Below are 21140 nucleotides of genomic sequence, written 5' to 3' on the forward strand. Positions count from 1 at the left end.
TGACCCCCACTCTCTTCTGGCTTGTAGGGTTTCTGCTGAGAGATCTGCTGTGAGTCTGATGGGCTTCCCTTTGTGGGTAACCCAACCCTTCTGTCTGGCTGCCCTTAGTATTTTCTCCTTCATTTCAACCCCAGTGAATCTGACAATTATGTGCCTTGGGGTTGCTCTTCTTGAGGATTATCTTTGTGGAATATCTCTGTATTTCCTGGACTTGAATATTGGCCTGCCTTGCTAGGTTATGGAAGTTCTCCTGGATAATATCCTGAAGAGTATATTCCAGCTTGGATTCATTCTCTCTGTCAAATTCAGGTACACCTAGCAAACATAGATTAGGTCTTTTCACATAGTCCCATATTTCTTGGAGACTTCGTTCATTCCTTTTTACCCTTTTTTCTCTAATCTTGCCTTCTCATTTTATTTAATTGAGTTGATCTTGATCTCTGATATCCTTTGTTCTGCTTGGTCAGTTTGGCTGTTGAAACTTGTGTATGCTTCACGAAGTTCTCGTATTGTGTTTTTCAGTTCCGTCAATTCACTTATATTCCTCTCTAAGTTATTTATTCTCATTAGCATTTTGTCAAATCTATTTTCAACGTTCTTGGTTTCTTTGCATTGGGTTAGAACATGTTCTTTTAGCTCACAGAAGTTTCTTATTACCCACCTTCTGAAGCCTGTTTCTGTCAATTCATCACACTCATTCTCCATCCTGCCATGTTCCCTTGCTGGTGAGGAGTTGTGATCCCTTGTAGGAGGAGAGGTGTTCTGGTTTCAGGTGTTTTCATCCTTTTTGCACTGGTTTCTTCTCATCTTTGTGGATTTATCCACCTTTCGTCTTTATAGTTGTTGACTTTCAGATTGGGTCTCTGAGTGGTTGTCCCGTTTGTTGATGATAAAGTTATTTCTTTCTGTTTGTTTTCCTTCTAACAGTCTGGCCCCTCTGCTGTAGGGCTGCTGAGGTCCACTCCAGGCCCTGCTTGCCTGGGGATCATCTGCAGCGGCTGCAGAACAGTAAGGGTTGCTGCCAGTTTCTTCTTTTGCTATCTTTGTCCCTGTAGGATACCCACCAAATGTCAGTCTGAGCTCTCCTCTATGAGGTGACTGTTTGGATATACAGGGGTCAGGGAGCTGCTTGAGGAGACAGTCTGTCCTTTATAGGAGCTCAAGTGCTGAGCTGTGAGCTCCATTGTTCATTCAGAGCTGCTGGGCAGGTATGTTTAAGTCTGCTGTGGCAGAACTCATAAACCCCTCCTTTTTTTTTCCCCAGGTGCTCTTTCCTGGGGAGTTAGGGCTTTATTTATGAGTTCCTGTTGTGCTGCTGGCTTTTTTCAGGGCTGCCCATCCTAGTGAGGAGGCAGCCTAGTCACTGTCTGCCTGCAGAGGCTTTGCTGAGCTGCTCTGGGCTCTGTTCAGCTGCCATGTGAACTTCCCTGCAGTCCTGCTTATACGGGTATAGTTAGAACTGCCTCGGCAATGGCGGGCCACCTCTATAATGGCGGACTCTCTCTGTAATGACGGACTACCTCAGCTAAGGTGGACTGCCTCAGCAATGGCAAACTACCTACATAGTGGTGGACTGCCTCGGTAATGGCGGATGCCCCTCCACCACACAACTGGACTGTCCCAGGTTCAGCTGTGCTTGCTGTGAAACCCTCAATCCAGAGCGTTTCCAATTGCTGTTTTTTTGTGGGGTGAGACTAGCCAAGCCTGATCACCTGGCTCCCTGCCTCAGAGCCTTTTTTTTTTTTTTTTTATTTGAATGGTTGACTCTCTCCCAGGTGTTCCAGTCGCCTGTTGAAAAAGCATCAGGATCTGTGTGATTTCCTGTGCGTCGACCCACTGTGCCGGCTGAAACAGTTGCACTGAGATTCGTGTTGCTTTTTTGCCTGGGAATCTCCTGGCCTGGCTCCCTGTTTCAGTCCCTTTTTTAATCAGATGAATGGGCAACTCTGCCTTCCCGGAGCTTCAATCGCCGGCTAAGACGGTGCCCAGACCAGTGTATTTTGTATGGAGAACCGCTGCACCTGGGCACTGGCAAAAACAGCTGTGCCGACTGAAACAGCCACGCTGGCAACCTGTGGGGCTTCTCCACCTGAGAATCACCTGGTCTGTGGGCAATAAAAATATTTCTGGAAATGTGGTGTCCACTCACCCTCTGGGCTTTCGCTGGGAGCTGCAATCCTGAGCTCTCCTAATTGGCCATCTTGGATCCCTCCCCCTGTCTATTCTTTAATCTACTCAAACCCAGCTCTTCTCTCACCACTTCACTGGAAACTTTACTCTGATAGGACATGCATAATCTATTAATGGCTAAATTAAGTGGCCTTTGATAGTTTCCAGTTTTCCTGAAAGGGTCTCTTTTTCCATTTCCCAGTCCTGCCTTATTTATAGCAAATACCAGTAGTTTCCTAAATCTGAAGCCCAAAAGCTTCAGATCATCTCCATCTGCTCTGCTGTCCATAGGAAATCTCATACTGAGTCTGGGTAGATGCCACCCTTCTTGACTCTGCCCATTGCTTTTGTTTATTATACCTTCCTATTTAGATTTTAACATTTAATAAGTGGACCTTTGTAAGTATCTCCTGTCCTTCTCAGACTTTCTCTTGATACCACTATTTTAACCATCCCTCTACTTATAATTTCTCAGCAACTCCTAATGCCTACCAGATAAAATCTAGATTTGTGTGTGTGTGTGTGTGTGTGTGTGTGTGTGTGTGTGTGTGTGAGTCTCACTCTTTCGCCCAGGCTGGAGTGCAGTGGCATGATCTCAGCTCACTGCAACGTCCGCCTCCCAGGCTCAGGTAATTCTCCTGCCTCAGCCTCCTGAGTAGCTGGGATTACAGCCATGCGCCACCACGCCCAGCTAATTTTTGTATTTTTAGTAGAGACGGGTTTTCACCATGTTGGTCAGGCTGGTCTCAAATTCCTGACCTCATGATCTGCCCTCCTCAGCCTCCCAAAGTGCTGGGATTACAGGGATGAGCCACTGTGCCTGGCCTCAAATCTAGATTCTTATTCTGAAGTCTGGGTCCTTCACTGTCCCTAAACTAACTCCCCCACCGTGTCTCCCATTATTTCCTCTGCAATAGTAAGACTGACCTACTTGCTATCCTCTATAGTCCTATCTCCTTCACCTCTGCCTCTTATCCTTCCTGGCATGTCCTCATTCTTTTCTCTGTCTAAATGCTCTCCTAGCCCTGGTTCAAATCACACTTCCTCCATCCATGTTGCCCCTGACCTCCCTAGTTCATGCCTGTTTTGCCCACCTCTGAAATTCTCCAACATCATTGTTCTCTAACTTACCACTTCTATAATGCCACCTTCCTATACATTATCTTCTCATTGGCTGTATTTCAAACTGAGAAAACAGAAATCATGTCCGATGTGTTTTACCTATGCCCTTTCTAAGAATGCATACAACTATTTTGTGATGGAAAGGAGGAAAAATTAGAATCTGAGAACCATGTACTAAGATTTAGGTGCAGACAAAGAAGGTCCAGGAGTAAAGAGAATAGAGATGCTAGCAGTTTCTTTTGTAGAGAATGCGAACTTGTCGATAAAGAAGTAAAAGGAAAAAGGATTGTGAGGTTTTTTTTTCTTGCTTCGCTTTTCTCCACCAATATTATCATGAATTCATTTGTATTCCTTTTTTCCCTGACATAAAAATGAAATGTCCTATTCTTGTGCTAACCATTCTTTGTTTGGTTTTCAGGTTCTGTTTGTTCCCAGACACTGGTGGCATTATGTAGAATCCATTGATCCTGTCACTGTCAGTATAAACTCATGGATCGAACTGGTACTTTTTCATTTTTTTTCGTTTTCTTAAGTAAGTGCAATTCCTGCTTTTAAAAGATACATGAAGTCTGGCTGTACAACTTGGTAATTTTTTTTTTAACCAATACTTCCGTATTTTTTTGTTGTTGTTGCAGTGCACTATAACTTATGTATTCTGTCCTCTGTTAATGGGTGTTTAGGTTGGAAATAGGAATTTTAGTGGTGTGCCACTCTGTTTGTTTTAAGGACACAGAATGGGCCTGATGTTGGCATGCAGGGTCCTCTCCCTTGACCAGTGTCATTAGGAAAATTGTGCTGGGCCTGGACAGATTTGCCAATATGTGTCCCTAGTTGCCACTCTTCTCCCACACCATCTGGGATGAAAACACCTGCATCTTGGTTCAGGGTCATTACTAATTGCAGAATTCTGTCTTGGCTTCTACATATTCTCAAAGCAGAGTCTTTCAGTGGTAGGTTTTTATCATTTCATTTCTGCCAGAAGCCTTTCCCTCCAATGTGCTGCGCTTAATCCTGATTGCCTGATCTATTTGTCAATTAAAATAGCTGCTGCATATGCTGAAGTCTCTCTTCAACTGGGGCCTTAATTGCAGCTGTCTCTCTTTAACCAGAGGTCCTGACTGCATCTCTGCTCTCCCTGACCTGAAGCCTGGATTGCATCTCTCTGCTCTGTTTGACAGCCACATCCTCTCCCTAGTCTAGTTTTTCCTATCCTTTGGTAATAGGAATGGCTTTGGAATCAGTGGAACAGAAGGAATATTGTAACAGAAAGCTATATTGTGTGGGCTTAGAGAAGAGGTGTAGCCCTTGAGTCTTAGGCAAGAGGTATGGCAGGAGATCAGTAGCGTCACAGAAATTCTGCCTGTAGCATGCTGAACTGGAGTTGCAGCAGATGTCAAGGTAGAATCTGTGGAGAACTTCCATTCCCAATGCCAAAGTCACACTTAAAATAGCCCTGACAGGCGTTTCATCTCCCAAGGAAGTTCACTTGTTGTTAAAGAGTGGAGCTGTCATATTTTTTAAATATTTAAAGATATCTCCAAGTGTTTCTGTAATCTTTTCTTCTTCTAAGCTCAAAACCATTTACTTTCTGTAATGGGGTGTTTTTATATGATTCTTCTTTTCCCCTCAGACTCTTTACCATTTTGGCCACAGACTTTGGAATCAGGCGGCTTTAAGATAAGCTTTAAGACAGTTACCTTGGTTAGCTGTCTAACATAGACGGTTAATCTCTTCAAGCCTCCATTTTCTTATAAAATGAGGATTATAATTGAACTCACCTCAGTATTGAGGTTTATAAGGTTAAATTGGACAACACATTGTAAAAGCATCTCATATAGTGCATGGCACATGGGAAGTATTTAAAAAGTAGAAATTGCTATGGGGAGTATTTAAAAAGAAATAAAAAGTATTTAAAAAGAAATAAAAAGTAGAAATTGCTATGGGAAGTATTTAAAAAGTAGAAATTGCTATTCTCAAAGTGTTTAAAAAGTAGAAAAAAAGTGTTTAAAAAGGAGAGCTATTGCTCTCCCTCCTCCCCATAGCAGTTTCTACTTTTTAAACACTTTGAGAATAGTTCTCTTAACATATAGCACCTAAAACTGAGTATCAGTGGGCCTTATTTGGTAGAGTATAAGATTTCTACCCCCACATGATCTCAATCCTAAATATCTCCAGTTCTGCTTGTAATACTGAATTAGTTTTTTAGTAATTAATCTCACTTTAGTTTCATATTCAACTCTAAAATATCTGTGCTTTTTTCCACATGATCTGCTGTCAGGCAGGTTGAATCCTATCCTGTACCTATAAAACTGATTTTAATTCTAAATCCAGTATTTCACAGTTTTCCCTATTTTCAACATGTTAGTTTGATTAAACATTCTAGCTTGACAAAATAATTTTAAATTTGGATCTTCTCTGTCCTTTTAGTGAAACTTCTAGCTGGCCTGTGCCCTTTTGACATGTTCCCATTAATTAGACTTTGAATGTATCCTGGCTTTCTGGTACAGGAAGATATCCCATGATACCCTTTTTCCTTTAGTGTCCCAAACTTGAAGTCAGTCGTTTCTCCAGGTGGCGACAGTTCTGTTTGTAGGGAGTGGTATTTAGAAACAGATCTCAGCTTTAAAGCTGTTCATTGCTCCTGGGTTATACTGTTTTCAGGCTCTTCCAGTGACATAGCTAGAATGTGTGTGTGAGAGAGAGAGAGAGAGAGAGATGATAGACAGACAGATAGATAGATAGATACATACATACATAAATATTGATGTATTTCTAATTCATGTATTTAAGAAATATATATAGGCAAGTAATGTGCTGACATCATAACAAACTTTAAGGGAGGCATGTCTCACACATGAGAATGACACCCAGTCATCAGACTTATGAACTATAAAAGGACCTAATTCAAGTTTAACATAATAGAATTTTTTCTTATTTGTTTCTGTATTTTTATCTCTTCTCTTACACTGAAAATCTGGGTCCTTATAAGCAGTAATATACTTATTTGTTTGCTATATCCAGCAATATATTTTTTTAAGGTGTCAGATTTACATTTCCAAAATTCAAATAGTAATATTACTACTAGCCATAAAGCTTGCAAGTAAAAATTAAGATTTCTTTGCAATTCTTTGTATTATTAGACTGTATCTGTCACTAAGAAGATCGATACAAAGTCGTTTATTCAGGAGTCATTGTGAAGGAATTCTTTTCTTTTATGGTTATTTTACTAATTGGATATTTAGTTAAGTTCATTTGTTTCAGTTTGTTTTCAATTTTAGGATTTACTTACTTTTTAACAATTTTGATCTAATTTAATATTTCAAATATATAAAACATTTAACTTGTCAAAACTATATTAAAAGTTATACTCAGGGAAATCTGCCTTTCATCCCTGTTCCATCCACTCCATTTTTCCCAGCCTTTATAGAGATCCATTTTTATTCATTTCTAGTTTATAATTCCAGTGTTTCTTGTAAACATATATATCTCGATGTATATATAAAATTAAGTAAATGAATACATATATTTATATATATAAATAAGTATATACTCATATTTACAAAGTGCATAGGCATATAATTCATCTTTATATATTTATTCATATATTTTTTATTTTATATTCTTTATTCCACAGAAAGTAATAAACCATAGTGTTCTACACCTTGCTTTCTTCAACAATAATATCCTGAATTTCACTACATAATAGTCTAGAGAAATATTTACATTTTTTCTTCAGCCACTGTCTAATGCCCCATTATATGGGTACCCTACTGTTCATTAGTTTCTTTATGGATAGATGTTTGGGTTGTTTCCAATCTTAAAAAATTACAAATAATGACACTGAATAACCTTGTGCATATGTTGTTTTATATTTGTTGAAGTGTGTCTTTGGGGGAGATCTTAACACTGGATTTGCCAAGTCATAGGGTAAATGTATCTTTAATTTTGTTAGGTTTTGCCAGATTCAGCTTCATTGTGATTGTGCTGTTTTGCATTTCCATTAGTAGTATATGAAAGTGCTTGTTTCCTCCACAGCCTTACCAGTGAAATCTGTTGTTGAACTTTATTGTTTCTGAGTCATAATTAGAAACCAAGGTCATATGATGTTTCCCATGTCGTAAAGGAATTCACCAATGTTTCATGTTAGAATTTAGATTGTTTCATGTTTTGTGCATTTAGATCTCTTATCCATTTGGAAATTTTTCACTGGGATATAGTATAAGGTTGAGATCTAATTTTATCTTTTCCTAAATGGTAATAGGATTGTCAGGACCATCATTTATTTTACAATCTGTTTTCCCTTAATGATTTGAATGTCTGTTTAATCATATGCTAGATATCTGAACACATGTGGATCTATTTTGTCCATTGGTCTTTCTGCCTTTTTTTTTTTTTTTTTTTAAGATAGAGTTTTGCTCTTGTTTTCCAGGCTGGAGTGCAATGGCATGATCTCGACTCACTGCAACCTCCACCTCTTGGGTTCAAGCAATTCTCCTGCCTCAGCCTCCTCAGTAGCTTGGATTACAGGCACCTGCCACCATGCTTAGCTAATTTTTTGTTATTTTTAGTAGAGTTGGGTTTTAGTCATGTTGGCCAGGCTAGTCTAAAACTCCTGGCTTCAGGTGATCCACCCACCTCGGCCTCCCAAAATGCTGGGATTACAAGTGTGAGCCACCGGGCCTGGCCCCTTTCTGCCTATTTATTCAGAGAGATCTTATGTTTTTAACATTGGTAGAACTAACTTCTGTCATTGCTTTTCTTTTAAGGGTTTTCCTGGCTATTCTTGCCTCTGTTTTTTATATGTTCTTTAAAATCAGCTTGTGTAGCTTCAGGGAAAAAAAAAAAAAAAAAAAAAACCTTTTGATGTTTTTATCTGATCCATATTATATTTTATATGAGCTTTATGATGTTGAATTATCCTGTCCACAAATTAGATGCCTTTCCATATGTCCAAGTCCAGTTTTTGTTTTTGTTTTTGTTTTTACAGCTGCGTTTTAAAGGTTTCCTCACATAAGCTTTGCTCATTTCTTTTAAACGTTTATTCCTAAGCACAGTAATATCTCCTTATCCTTGAGGGATATATTCCAAGATCCCCAGTGGATTACTGAAACCCTGAATATTACCAAACCCTACTGTGATCAGTCAGCAGTTTTCTGTTCATGCCTTCCACCTATAAATGTAATGTCTTGACTAAGATGCAAACTTATGCATCTTAACTAAGCACTTATCATGCAGTGTGGCTGCAGCTTTGCAGTTTGAGGTGTGATATCAAAACTAGCATGATTTTTTTTTTCTCTTCACAATTTCATAGATAGAAGATTTGTTCTTACCATAGATCTTAGTAACCTCAGCATGCTGGTTTTTTCTCTCCTTATTAACTCGAGAACTTTCCCTTTTCACTTAAAGAAAGCACTTTACAACTTGTCTTTGGCATATCCAGATTGCCAGCATCACAACTCTTGTACTTTGAGGCCATTATTAAGTAAAATAAAGGTTCCTTGAATACAAGCATTGCAAATAGCACGACAATGATCTGATCACTGAGCTAGGTACTAAGTGACTCAGAGGCAGGTAGTATGTACAGTGTGGAGTGGAATGGTGAGAGCTTTCATCACACTACTCAGAACTACATGTAATTTAAAGCTTATAAATTGTTTATTTCTGGAATTTTGAGTTTAACATTTTCTAACTGAGATTGCCCACGGGTAACTGAAACCGTGGAAAGCGAAACTGCAGATAAGGGAGGACTGCCATATTTCATCTGTTTTGCTGCTAGGGTAAGGCCTTCTCTTCCATTCTGTCTTCTAACTGGATATTACTAGTGAATATGATAGCTATTGATTTTTGTGTTAATTTGGATTATTTTATTTTGTGGTAGTTTTTAATTGACTTTCTTGGGTTTTCAGATATCTCTCAGATTACCTGAAAATTAAGATAGTTTTTCTTCTTCCTTTCTAATTTGTTTGCCTATAATTGTGGGGCGGGGGTAGAGATTTGGTCTGATTACATTGGCTAATACATCCAATTCATTAATAATAGTGGAGATAGTGGGCCTCCTTGTCTTGTTCCTGACTGTGAAATGCTAGATTTGGGTCTGAGATGTATATGTGTTTTATCACATTAAATATCCATCAATTTCTATTTCATTACTTTTTTTGTGATTTTTTAAAATCAGAAAAAGGTATTGAATTTTGTTGAATTGATAGAGATGGTTACATAATATTCTTCTTTGGCAAATATCTGGTATTGCCATAAGTAATATCAATTGATTGCCTAGTATTGATTCATCCTTAATTGCTGGAACAAATACCACTTGGTTGTGATATACTATCTTTAAATTTACTATACGATACTGTTTGTTCATATTTTATTTAGATTTGAATTTACATGGCCTCAATAACATGAAAGATTTCACCACAGTGTTTTAAAAGGCTAATTATATATGATTTAGTCATCTTTTCTAGAACTTTCCAAAGGATTGAGTATCATTGAGTATAAACAGACTCCAAGGTAGTACTTAGAAGTGTGGTAGCTAAGAACTTCATGCTGATTTCAAGTAGATGATTTCTGTCCTTCACCAAACCAGACCTCCAGTTCCTTCTTCAACATCTTTCTGTATAATTCCGTTTGAAGACCATTCATTCTTTATTGAAAAACTGGAATGCACAATTGGAATTAAATAATCATATCTTTCTCTGTTATATGTTGCTTTTATCATTGTCTCTTCAACATTGGACAGTAATTCCTTCTCTTTGCCAAATTTAGCTCCAAGAAAGCTCTTAGGTTTTAGAGTCTACCATACTCATATACTCAAGTTAACTCCAGGTTCTGATATTGCTTTCATGAATCACATATTTGGAAAAGAGTAGAGATTTTAGTTCTGTTCAAGTGGTGCAGCATTCATTTCTTCTCAGCTGGTGGCTTTGCATCTTTTTCACCTCCTTATTTAAGTATTGAAATGTATTTATTAGTTCTTTTTCTAAACATTGTTACAAAATATTTTGTTAATTTTTAAGCTTTTTTCTCATTCTCAGCATTTTTCTTTTGTTATATTTATACATATAAAAGAATATGTAAAATGTTTGTAAGATATAAAGGATAATAATACAGTGAGCACCAGTAAACTCATTACCTGACCCCAAAACTAGAATTTATTTTATTTTTTAGAGATGGAGTCTCACTCTGCTGCCCAGGCTGGAGTGCATTGGTGCAGTCATAGCTCACTGCAGTGTCAAACTCTTGGCCTCAAGCAGTTCTTCCACTTTGGCCTCCAAAAGTTGTGGGATTACAGTGATCATGCCCAGCTTAGAATTTTATTAGTAACTTGCATCTGTTCTGTGTTTTTCCTGATCCCTTCCCTGTCTGTTTTGTTCACTATCCTTATTCTCTTGCTTAAACAAAAAAGTTTTGTCACATTATCTGTCCATCTATCCGTCTGTCTGTCTCTGTACACATATACACACATATATATTTTTTCTATTGGTTCACTTTCTTTGGAGAACCTTGACTGGCATACCACATGAACCAGCAATTCCATTCTTAGGTGTAGACCCAAGAAAAAATGAAAATATATGTCCACACAAAAACTTCTACATGAATGTTCACAGTAGTAGTATTCATAATAGCACAAAGTGGACACAACCCAAATATCAATCAACTGATTAGTGGATAAACAAAATGTGCTATATGTGTACAATGGAATTTTTTCAACTATCATAAGGAAAGAAATACTGATGCATGCTACTGCATGGCTGAATCTTATGGTATATAATGAATCTAATGGTATATGTTATATCTGTATCTGGTTATCTGGCTATATCTTCTGTTAATTCTGTTTCTCTGAGGAACTCTGACATACCATATGATCCAGCAATTCGACTCTGAGTATATAGATAGATATCTTTACATGATATCTATATGTATGTAAATGTAGATATCTATTTAATAAGTAGATAGAAATGTCTATATAGAGAACAAGAGATTGAGATTTACTTTAAGGAATGGGCTTACTTGATGGTGGGGGCTGGCATATCTGAAATTTGTAGGGCAGGCTGACAGCCTGGAAACTCACATAGGACTTCTATTATAGTCTTGAGGCAGAATTTTTTCTCTAAGAAATCTCAGTTTTTACTCTTAAGGCCTTCAACTAATTGGATGAGGACCATGAACATTGTTGAGCATAATTTCCTTTACATAAAGTCAGTTGATTGTAAATGCTAATAACACTTGTCAAGGTATCTCCACAGCAACACCTAGATTATTCTTTGACCAAATAACTGGGCACTGTAGTCTAGCCCACTTGACTCAAAATTAATCCTTACATATGGTAACTTTGTGTTTAACCTTTTGAGGAACTCCCAGGTTTCTGAAGTACCACTTACATTCCCACCAGCAATGTATGAAGATTCTGATTTCTCTGCATCCTCACCAACACTTGTTAATGTCTCATTTTTGGTCATATCTGTCTTTTTTTATTAGAGCTATCGTGGTATGAAGTGGTGTCTCATTATGGAGATTTGCCTTTTTAAATTCAATATTATGTCTCTAAGATTCATTTGTGTTGTCACATGTAAGCTGTTCATTCATTTTCTCTGTGATATAATATTGTGTTAAGGTACCCCATAATTTATTCATTATTAATATTTATTCATTGTTACTATTTTAATTACTATTACTGTATTATGGATATCAATATATTTGTAATAATAATTTATCCATTATTCATTGTTCTGTTGATGAATGATTCAGTGTTCAGTTTTTTGCTTCTATAAGCAGAATATTCTCATACATGTTTCCTGGTACATATGTGCAAGAGTTTTTCTAGACTGTGTATAAATCTAGGAGTGGTATTGCTGGTCCTTAGGGTATTCAGTATTCAAGTTTACCAGATAATGCACCCATGTTTTCCAAATGTCTCTATCAGTTTGTGCTCCCATTAGTATATAAGAGTTTTGTCTCTCAGTGTCCCACTTGGAATTATCAGGTCCCTTTTGAGAGAAATATCATGGGTTTCTCCATTTTCACTTCACTGAAGACTAAACATATCTTCATATGTTTATGAGTCATCTGATCCTTTTAAAAATGCTTGTCTTTGTGTCTCTTGCCCATTTTTAAACATTTGCTCATTTCTCTTATTGATATGTGTAGGTTCTTTATTTTACATGTTAATCTTTTATCAGTTACATATGTTACAGGCATCTAGTTTGTTTTTTTCCTTCCTGGTATTTTTTGATAAACAGCAGTTACTGATTTTAATGCAGTTTTTCATTAATGCTATACCTTATACTTATTCTGTCTTAAGAAAGCCATGTTTAGATGACTAGCCATCTCATTCTTGTAGCCAAGCATGTTTATTGTTATTTTTCTTCCATCTCTCAAATGATTTGCTTATCATACTCTATAGGGATTATTCCTCTGTATGTAGTACTTTAAAAAAAAAACTTTAAACATGTCAAATAATGGAAAAGATTGGAGAAAACATCATAAGGTAATTCATACTTAAGGCCATGTCTTATAAACAGAATACATACTTAATTTTGACTGGTGAAATACTCTGCAACTCTTCTAGATGGCAGGTGATAGTAAATACACAAAAATTGTGGTTCTATCAATAGCATATTCATTCCTTCTATAACAAAGTTTATATTGATGAGAGAACAGAAGATGAAATTAAGAGACTTTACTCTCTGAGACTTAATCAAAGTTAATATATATATATATATATATATATTTTTTAATTAAGGAAGAGGATCACCTAGCCCGGGTAGAAGAAGCAATCACCCGTATGCTTGTGTGTGCCCTGAAAACTGCAGAAAATCCACAAAATACAAGAGCCTGGTTAAACCCTACTGAGGTAGGCAGCTTCTGGTTCAGCCCCGACTAAGACATTTCTTTTCCAGTGTAACTAAATGTATGTAACCATTTTAAAGCGTTTTTCTTTTCCCTTAGGTTGAGGAAACATCCCATGAAGTAAACTGTTGCTACCTAAATGCAGCTGTTTCTGCATTTTTTGATCGTTGCAGAACATCTAAGGTAGTTGAAATCCAAGCAGTGAGAACAGATGGAGACCACATGAAAAAGGAATTCAATGTGTGCGACCACGTGGAGGTGGGCCAAACAGGTAGCCAGAACTTAACCACAGGAATAGGCAAACCGGAGGCAACAAGTCACTTTGGGCCAGATCTGGTCCCTGTAGCACAGAGATCCGAAGAACCACCTTCACAAAGAGGAGGCATGTTTGAAAGTGATGGGAAAGACTTTGATGACAAGGATGGAGAACACTTTGGAAAACTGCATTGTGCCAAGAGACAACAAATAATGAGCAACAGTGAAAATGCAGTTGAGGAAGAGATTGTCTCAAATACTACTACGGTTCCTTCTCAAACATTCATTTCTACGGATGACTTGCTGGACTGCTTGGTGAATCCACAAGTAACCAGGATAGTGGCACAACTTTTGATACAAAGAAGAAGTTTATGATTCTAGTGGAAGATGACTTTTAAAATAACATTTTTTAAATATCTATTTTTAAGTAGTAGGATCGTAAAATAAAGATGAACCAGCAAAAGTTCAGTTTGCGTGTTTGTAAATGTATTTATCCTTACTGAATTACATTTCAGTCTATTGCCACCGCCTTTCATGCACATTTCTCTTTGGCCAAACTGGCTGTTCTTTATTTGTAAGTTTTTTTCCTCCCTCATGCCATCCTTTCAGCCTGTCTCAAATGTAAGTCCCAAGTATTTCCAGCAGGAAGTAATCTCTCCATCAGCCTCAGGGGGCCAGCCTGCTGCTTACTTTTGCAGATAAAGTTTTACTGGAACATGGCATGCCATTCATTTACATATTGTCTATGGTGGCTTCAGGATTACGATGGCAGTATTGAGTAGTGACAGAGTATCTGGCCCAGAAAGCTAGAAATATAGACTATCTGTCCCTTTATAGAAAAGAAAAACTTTGCCAACCTTTAGTATAATGGATCTACTGGATTTGGAGTCTAGCCTTGCTCTGAGGTGATCTCGGTTCTAACAGCTGCAGAATTCTCACGGTTAACTCCTGTCATTCAGAGCAGGATCAATCAGGAGAAAAGTAGTTGGGGGTCCAGTATGAGGTCTCTTTAGGCAGGAACTCAGACATCTAGGAACACCAATCCTGGGACTGAAACGGTCTCTCCAACAGTGAATAAAGGTTTAGCTCAGTGCAATTGATCCCACTCTCATTACATTTGCAAGATCCAGGGATAATTAATTAGCACTACTAAGAAGGAATTTAGAAATTAGAAAAGCATATTGATCTGAGTAACCATGCATGAACAAATACAAAACAGAAAAGATACACAAAGGCACCTTTGAGATGAACTGATCACTGCCTATCCTACTGTCCTCGAGGTAAGAGCATCAGTAAATCCAAAGAAAGTATGTGTTTTCAAAGGAAGGAGGGTGTTGTTATGTAAGCAAGCCCAGGGAATGAAAGGTCTGAAAAGAGCCTTTCTGTGGCACTTACCACCATCTGACCACTATGTATTTATGAATTTCATTACCGTCTATCTCTCCCAATCAGAATGTAACTCCTTAAGGGTAGGGACTTTGATTATTGCTGTTATTTGCAGAGCCACAATGAGTTGCCAGCATCTAGTAGGTGCTTAATAAATAATTGACTGAGCGAATAATAAAAATGAGAATGTATTGATGATACCTCATCAGATACATTGGAACAGAATGTTACGGCCAAAGGTAAGGTAGCTGTTATTCTTGGTATATTCCTATTGCAGAAATAGATATCTTTTACTGCAGAGAGTCTATGGTTGATGCCTGCTACTCCTTTGCCCACTTTTTCAAATTGCAGATAGTGACCTATTAGTTATAAAATCAGCGTAGTGGGTGAGACCAGCATTTTTTAAAAAAATGGAATAGAATAATTTCAGTGAACTGGAATACTGTATTATTTCAGGAAACCTTTTATGAAATATTATTTTAAGGTAAGTGTATCATAAAAATTTTTAGTTATGTCTGTGTATGTATTGGGCTCAATATAAAATTTATTTTTTAGTGTAGGTTGGGGTCAGGAAAGTTTCAAGGTGTTTTATGTGTGTGTGTGGGGGGGGTTTTTTTTGCATTTTAGGTTTTGGGGTACATGTGAAGAACATGCAAGATTGTTGCATAGGTACACACATGGCAGTGTGATGTACTGCCTTCCTCCCCTTCACCTGTATCTGGCATTTCTCCCCATGCTATCTCTCCCCAACTCCCCACCTCTGCTGTCCCTCCCCTATTTTCCCCCAACAGACCCCAGTGTGTGATGCTTCCCTCCCTGTGTCCCTGTGTTCTTATTGTTCAACACCCACCTATGAGTGAGAACATGTGGTGTTTGATTTTCTGCTCTTGTGTCAGTTTGCTAAGAATGATGGTTTCCAGGTTCATCCATGTCCCTACAAAGGACACAAACTCATCGGTTTTGTGGCTGCATAGTATTCCATGGTGTACATGTGCCACATTTTCCTTGTCCAGTCTATCATTGATGGGCACTTGGGTTGGTTCGAAGTGTTTGCTATTGTAAACAGTGCTGCAATGAACATTCGTGTGCACGTGTCCTTATAGTAGAATGATTTATAATCCTTTGGATATATACCCAGTAATGGGATTGCTGGGTCAAATGGAATTTCTATTTCTAAGTCCTTGAGGAATCACCACACTGTCTTCCACAATGGTTGAATTAATTTACACTCCCACCAACAGTGTAAAAGTGTTCCTGTTTCTCCACATCCTCTCCAGCATCTGTTGTCTCCAGATTTTTTAACGATCACCATTCTAACTGGCATGAGATGGTATCTCAATGTAGTTTTGATTTGCATTTCTCTAATGACCAGTGATGATGAGCATTTTTTCATATGTTTGTTGGCCTCATGTATGTCTCTTTTGTAAAGCATCTGTTCATATCCTTCACCCACTTTTGAATGGGCTTGTTTTTTTCTTGTAAATCTCTTTTAGTTCTTTGTAGATTCTGGATATTAGCCCTTTGTCCGATGGGTAGATTGCAAAATTTTTTTCCCATTCTGTTGGTTGCCGATTCACTCTAATGACTGTTTCTTTTGCTATGCAGAAGCTGTGGAGTTTGATTAGGTCCCGTTTGTCTTATTTTGGCTTTTGTTGCCAATGCTTTTGGTATTTTGGTCACAAAGTCCTTGCCTACGCCTATGTCCTGAATTGTTTGGCCTAGATTTTCTTCTAGGGTTTTTACGGTGTTAGGTCTTATGCTTAAGTCTTTAATCCGTCTGGAGTTAATTTTAGTGTAAGGTGTCAGGAAGGGGTCCAGTTTCTGCTTTCTGCACATGGTTAGCCAGTTTTCCCAGCACCATTTATTATAAAGGGAATCCTTTCCCCATTGCTTGTTTTTGTCAGGTTTGTCAAAGATCAGATGGTTGTAGATGTGTGGTGTTGCTTCCATGGCCTCTGTTCTGTTCCATTGGTCTGTATATCTGTTTTGGTACCAGTACCATGCCGTTTTGATTACTGTAGCCTTGCAGTATATTTTGAAGTCCGGTAGTGTGATGCCTCTGGCTTTGTTCTTTTTGCTTAGAATTGGCTATGTGGGCTCTCTTTTGGTTCCATATGAAGTTTAAGGCATTCTTTTCCAGTTCTATGAAGAAGGTCATTGGTAGCTTGATGGGGATAGCATTGAATCTGTAAATTACTTTGGGCAGTATGACCATTTTCATGATATTGATTACAAGGTGTTTTGAGAAAAAACATTTAATTCAGCTGGAGTTAAATCTTCAACATGCTGAAACCTAGGAGAAGAGTTAACACATTGGTATGTATCGATTTCTATGGTATGAAATGGATTATGGAGGATAATTTCCTGATTTCGTAGAGATTATGAGGCAGCAAGAGATTCTGGCTATCTGCAGAAAGTTATGTGAGAAAAGAGAGTGAAAGGGGGGCTGTCAGCCACTGCGGTAGCAGGGTCCCATTGTATCCTGCATTTCACAGGTGAGCCTGCCTGAGTGAGTGAAATCATTGATTAAAGAGACCCTCAGCAGGGTGCAGTGGCTCATGCCTGTAATCCCAGCACTTTGAGAGGCCAAGGTAGGCAGATCACCTGAGGTCAGGAGTTCAAGACCAGCCTGGCCAACATGGTAAAACCTTGTCTTTACTAAAAATACAAAATTAGCTGGGTATGGTGGTGCAGGCATGCAGTCCCAGCTACTCGGGAGGCTGGGGCAAGAGAATCGCTTGAACCTGGGAGATGGAGGTTGCAGTGAGCCAAGATCATGCCATTGCACTCCAGCCTGGGCAACGAGGGTGAAACTGTCTCAGGAAAAAAAAAAAAAAAAAAAAAGGACCCTCCCTCCTGAAGCCAAGGTAGTTAAATAATACAAACCTAGCAGAATGTGCCTGTAATCCCAGCTGAGGCAGGATTGCTTGAGCCCAGCTTGGGCAACATAGTAAAATCTCCTTCCTTAAAATACTATAATAATAAGAAATAAAAGCTCAGCCTTCCGCCTAACATCACAGAATCAAGGGAGCAGCAGCAGGCTGCCTTATCTGTTAGGTGCAGTAGACACAATGGCTAGGGCCCAGGAAGCTTTTAGGAGGCCAAAAAGATGTTCTAATTTCTTTTAAAATCAAGAACAAAATATATAATCCAACCTCAACTTCATTCGTGTTCATGTCAATGTAATTGCAAATTATAATATTTAATATTTTTATTCAATAAGGGGCCCACAATGGCAAAAGTGCCTGAGGCCCATGAACATTTTAATATGGCTCTTGGTGTCAGAGATATCAGAATCATTTGAGGTGCTTGCCCAAAACGCAGATTCCTGGGCACCACTCAAGTGCTACAGAATCTGACTCCTTTGGGATAGGACCAGAGCTTAGAGTTTCGCCAAACACCTCAGGTGATCCAAATACTGAAAAGAATTTCTGACCCTAAACCACCAAGACCTATCACAGGTACAGAGTGGACTTGTTTCAGCAGGGGCTACTTGCTGGGGTCAATAAACCCTTCAGGTTCACTGAACTATGCCTGTATTGTCTCCCTTCCTGTAATTTTTCAACCAAATACTAATACTCTGAGCATCCCTTCATGCTGTCATACTTAGTTATGTTTTTTTTTTATTACCAGCAGAGGGCTGTGTTTATCATTAAGCTCCCCTGTATTTGCCCTTTAGGAAGAAAATGTTCACCATTAAATGACCGTTTTCAAGTATTTTATTTGAAAAGGAGGAAAATGATATAGTTGACATATTTAGATTAAGGATAACTATAACATTACTGAATGCATTGTTTTCTTCAGTTCAATACACCCTGATCTTCAGCCTTGCCCTGAGTTAACCAAACCAGTGGAGAACAAAAGCAAATAAGAGCAGGTCTGTCTTTTTTATTCCAATTTCTTACATTTATTGTCAATGATGAATTCAGATGCCAGTGGCCTGCCTCGAAAGCCACTCTTAAGCAATAAGGAGTCTACCAATCCACTTAAAAAACCACATGAGAAAAAAAATCCAAAACCTCTATGTTAATAAAGCAGCAACTGTGGTACCCTAACCTCCTCCACTTCAAGCACAGGTGTTCCTAGCAGCCAGGGCACAGTGCCTTAATCCTCCCAGTGACCCGAGCATCTGATGTGCCATCTGTATTGGCTCCGTGTTGGTATCAGCTCTGGCCTTGGCCTACAGAGCTTCAAATGAAGAGACTATGATGGAGGAAGCCAGAAGGAAACAAACAAGGGAAGATGTGAGTACTTCAAAACTGTCAGAAATGTTCCTGAATTGGTGGCATTAATCTAGAGGCCACATTCTGCAGTGGGAGAGGCAATGGGCCTAACATCACAGGGACCTTGCAAGATTCAGTTGCTGGCTCTGAGGGTTCCTGCCTAGGTGATCTTAGGCAAGGAAGCTTCTTGCACTCTGAGCATGCTTCCTCAAGTTTCAAATGCAGAGATAATTCTTACCTCACAGGATTGTTTGAGGAATTGAGACAATGTGTGTGAAAGCACCTATTTTACTATCCAGTACATAGTGTAGGTGCTCAATAGATGGTGTTTGAATCTGAAACTTACCTGGAGAAATTTTTTAAATTTTACCATTCAATAGATAATGAGTTAGCAAATTAGCAATATGACTGCTTACTTCCTTTGGTTTATTTATACATAAGGCTTTAAAATCATCAAAAGGTAGGCTGTCAAGGAAAAGATACTATTTAATAATCTTAGAGTTCGTTTAATCTCAGCAAAGGGGAAGGATTTCACAGTTAAGATGTGTAGCAGGCGTTATCTCATTGTTTTCACTGGGCAGAAAAGACCAATGAGTAGACATTTTAAGAAGGCACATTGGCTGGGAGCAGTGGCTCATGCCTGTAATCCCAACATTTTGGGAGGCTGAGGTGGGCGGATCACCTGAGGTCGGGAGCTTGAGACCAGCCCGACAAATGTAGAAAAACCCGGTCTCTACTAAAAATACAAAATTAGCCAGGCATGGTGGTGCACCTGTAATCCCAGCTACTTGGGAGGCTGAGGCAAAACAATCATTTGAACCCAGGAGGCAGAGGTTGCGGGGAGGCGGAGGTTGAGATGAGCCAAGCTCGGGCCACTGCATTCCAGGTGGGCAACAAGAGCGAAACTCGATAAAAAAATAAAATAAAAAGGCACATCTTGGTTCAGCATTAAAAAGGGCCTTCTGGCAACTGGAGCCAGGACAATGCTGCACAACTCCATGGGGCAGGATTCCCCTAGACCACAGCTACATCACAGCTCCTGGATTGTGCAGGGCACAAGTGCACTGCAGTCTTAAGCCCTGGCCAGAGCTGTCCCACATGTAACTGACTAGATTGTGAAGAATGAAGTTCCCGTCGTGGAATCTGTTCAATATGAGGTAAAGCAACTAAGTCAAGAATGTTAAATATAACTCCTACTTTGGATAGGAGTCTTAATAGGCTTTTCATCATTCTTAATTGGTTTATCAAACATTTATGGAGTGTCCATTGTATATCAGGCACAGACTTCATCCCAAGGAAAAAAATATGAATAAGACACCATCCCTGCCCCCAGGGCAGACAGAAGCCCTACCCACTTGGTAATTCTGTGCTCCCCACAGCACTGTGGCATCCTGACATGGGGTCAGATGTCTCCTGCAGTGCTTAGCTATGCCCTCTTAAGATTGTTATTCTCACCTTCCCGAAAATACAAACCCTTTCTTTTCCTACAGATTTGATGTCCATACTTGTGGACACACAGTTGCAACTGCATTATCTCATTTAAATTCTCCATGTTATTAGCTCTCAAGAAAAGTTCATTTCCATTATGAAAGAGAAGCTGAAGAATACTGACTTCAGTGACAAAGAATGATCTCAAGATATTAGAAAAATCTGTTAAGAGGAATTTAAAAAAAGCTAAAACTTGTTTTACAACTACATATATACAAACAGATGATATTTTGTGCGAAGGATACCAAAAGGTTATTTTCTAAAAGTAATAAGGTATTCTGGGTATGCTTGATAGTCATAAAATACCACAAATAAAGTAGGATGTTGCACATTATCTGTAACAGTGTCATACAGGTCAGTAGGGTTTTGAGCGTCCTTTGAAGGAGGCACAATTAATGCATGATGTCCACATGTATAGATTCCAGTGAGTACTCGCACATAATACATATGCTTTCTCCCATTTCTGTCTGGCCTGGAGTACGTATCATTGGCAGAATAACTGGCATTGACGGCAAAATAGGTACCCTTTCCAAATGCCGCAGCTGCGAAGAGAAAAACCATTTTTAAGGATTTCAATTTAACGTAAAATTTGATATGTTGGCCCAATCTGTTAAGTAATGTTATTTCTAAAGCCCCTCTAAATTTTTT

General features: G+C 38.7%; 2 protein-coding genes and 1 non-coding gene across 12 annotated transcripts in view; 1 reads left to right on the forward strand and 2 right to left on the reverse strand.

Moving 5' to 3' along the window:
• HSPBAP1 (HSPB1 associated protein 1) overlaps nucleotides 1-14112 on the forward strand; it is a 57780-nt gene extending 43668 nt beyond the window's left edge. For 4 of the 5 annotated variants that reach the window (XM_032267740.1, XM_032267737.1, XM_032267739.1 and 1 more), the window contains 3 exons: nucleotides 3710-3793; nucleotides 13034-13144; nucleotides 13240-14112. In XM_032267740.1, coding sequence (XP_032123631.1) covers nucleotides 3710-3793; nucleotides 13034-13144; nucleotides 13240-13770 — 726 coding nt within the window. In that variant the 3' untranslated portion in view covers nucleotides 13771-14112. Of the gene's footprint in view, nucleotides 1-1433; nucleotides 1448-3709; nucleotides 3794-13033; nucleotides 13145-13239 lie in introns of all 5 variants that reach the window. The other variant, XM_032267742.1, reaches the window with a different exon arrangement.
• PARP14 (poly(ADP-ribose) polymerase family member 14) overlaps nucleotides 1-21140 on the reverse strand; it is an 86594-nt gene that overhangs the window by 14937 nt on the left and 50517 nt on the right. For 4 of the 6 annotated variants that reach the window (XM_032267735.1, XM_032267732.1, XM_032267733.1 and 1 more), the window contains one exon: nucleotides 18483-21034. The exons of 1 other annotated variant lie outside the window; for it this stretch is intronic. In XM_032267735.1, coding sequence (XP_032123626.1) covers nucleotides 20745-21034 — 290 coding nt within the window. In that variant the 3' untranslated portion in view covers nucleotides 18483-20744. Of the gene's footprint in view, nucleotides 1-18482; nucleotides 21035-21140 lie in introns of those variants that run through there. One more of the 6 variants, XM_032267731.1, reaches the window with a different exon arrangement.
• On the reverse strand, nucleotides 6089-6190 carry LOC116542683. The gene has a single exon (XR_004265319.1). It is a non-coding gene; the product is annotated as a small nucleolar RNA U13 (small nucleolar RNA).

Source organism: Sapajus apella, unplaced genomic scaffold, assembly GCF_009761245.1.
Source record: "Sapajus apella isolate SASKATOON/1434 unplaced genomic scaffold, GSC_monkey_1.0 scaffold171, whole genome shotgun sequence".
NCBI classification, from domain to species: Eukaryota; Metazoa; Chordata; class Mammalia; order Primates; family Cebidae; genus Sapajus; species Sapajus apella.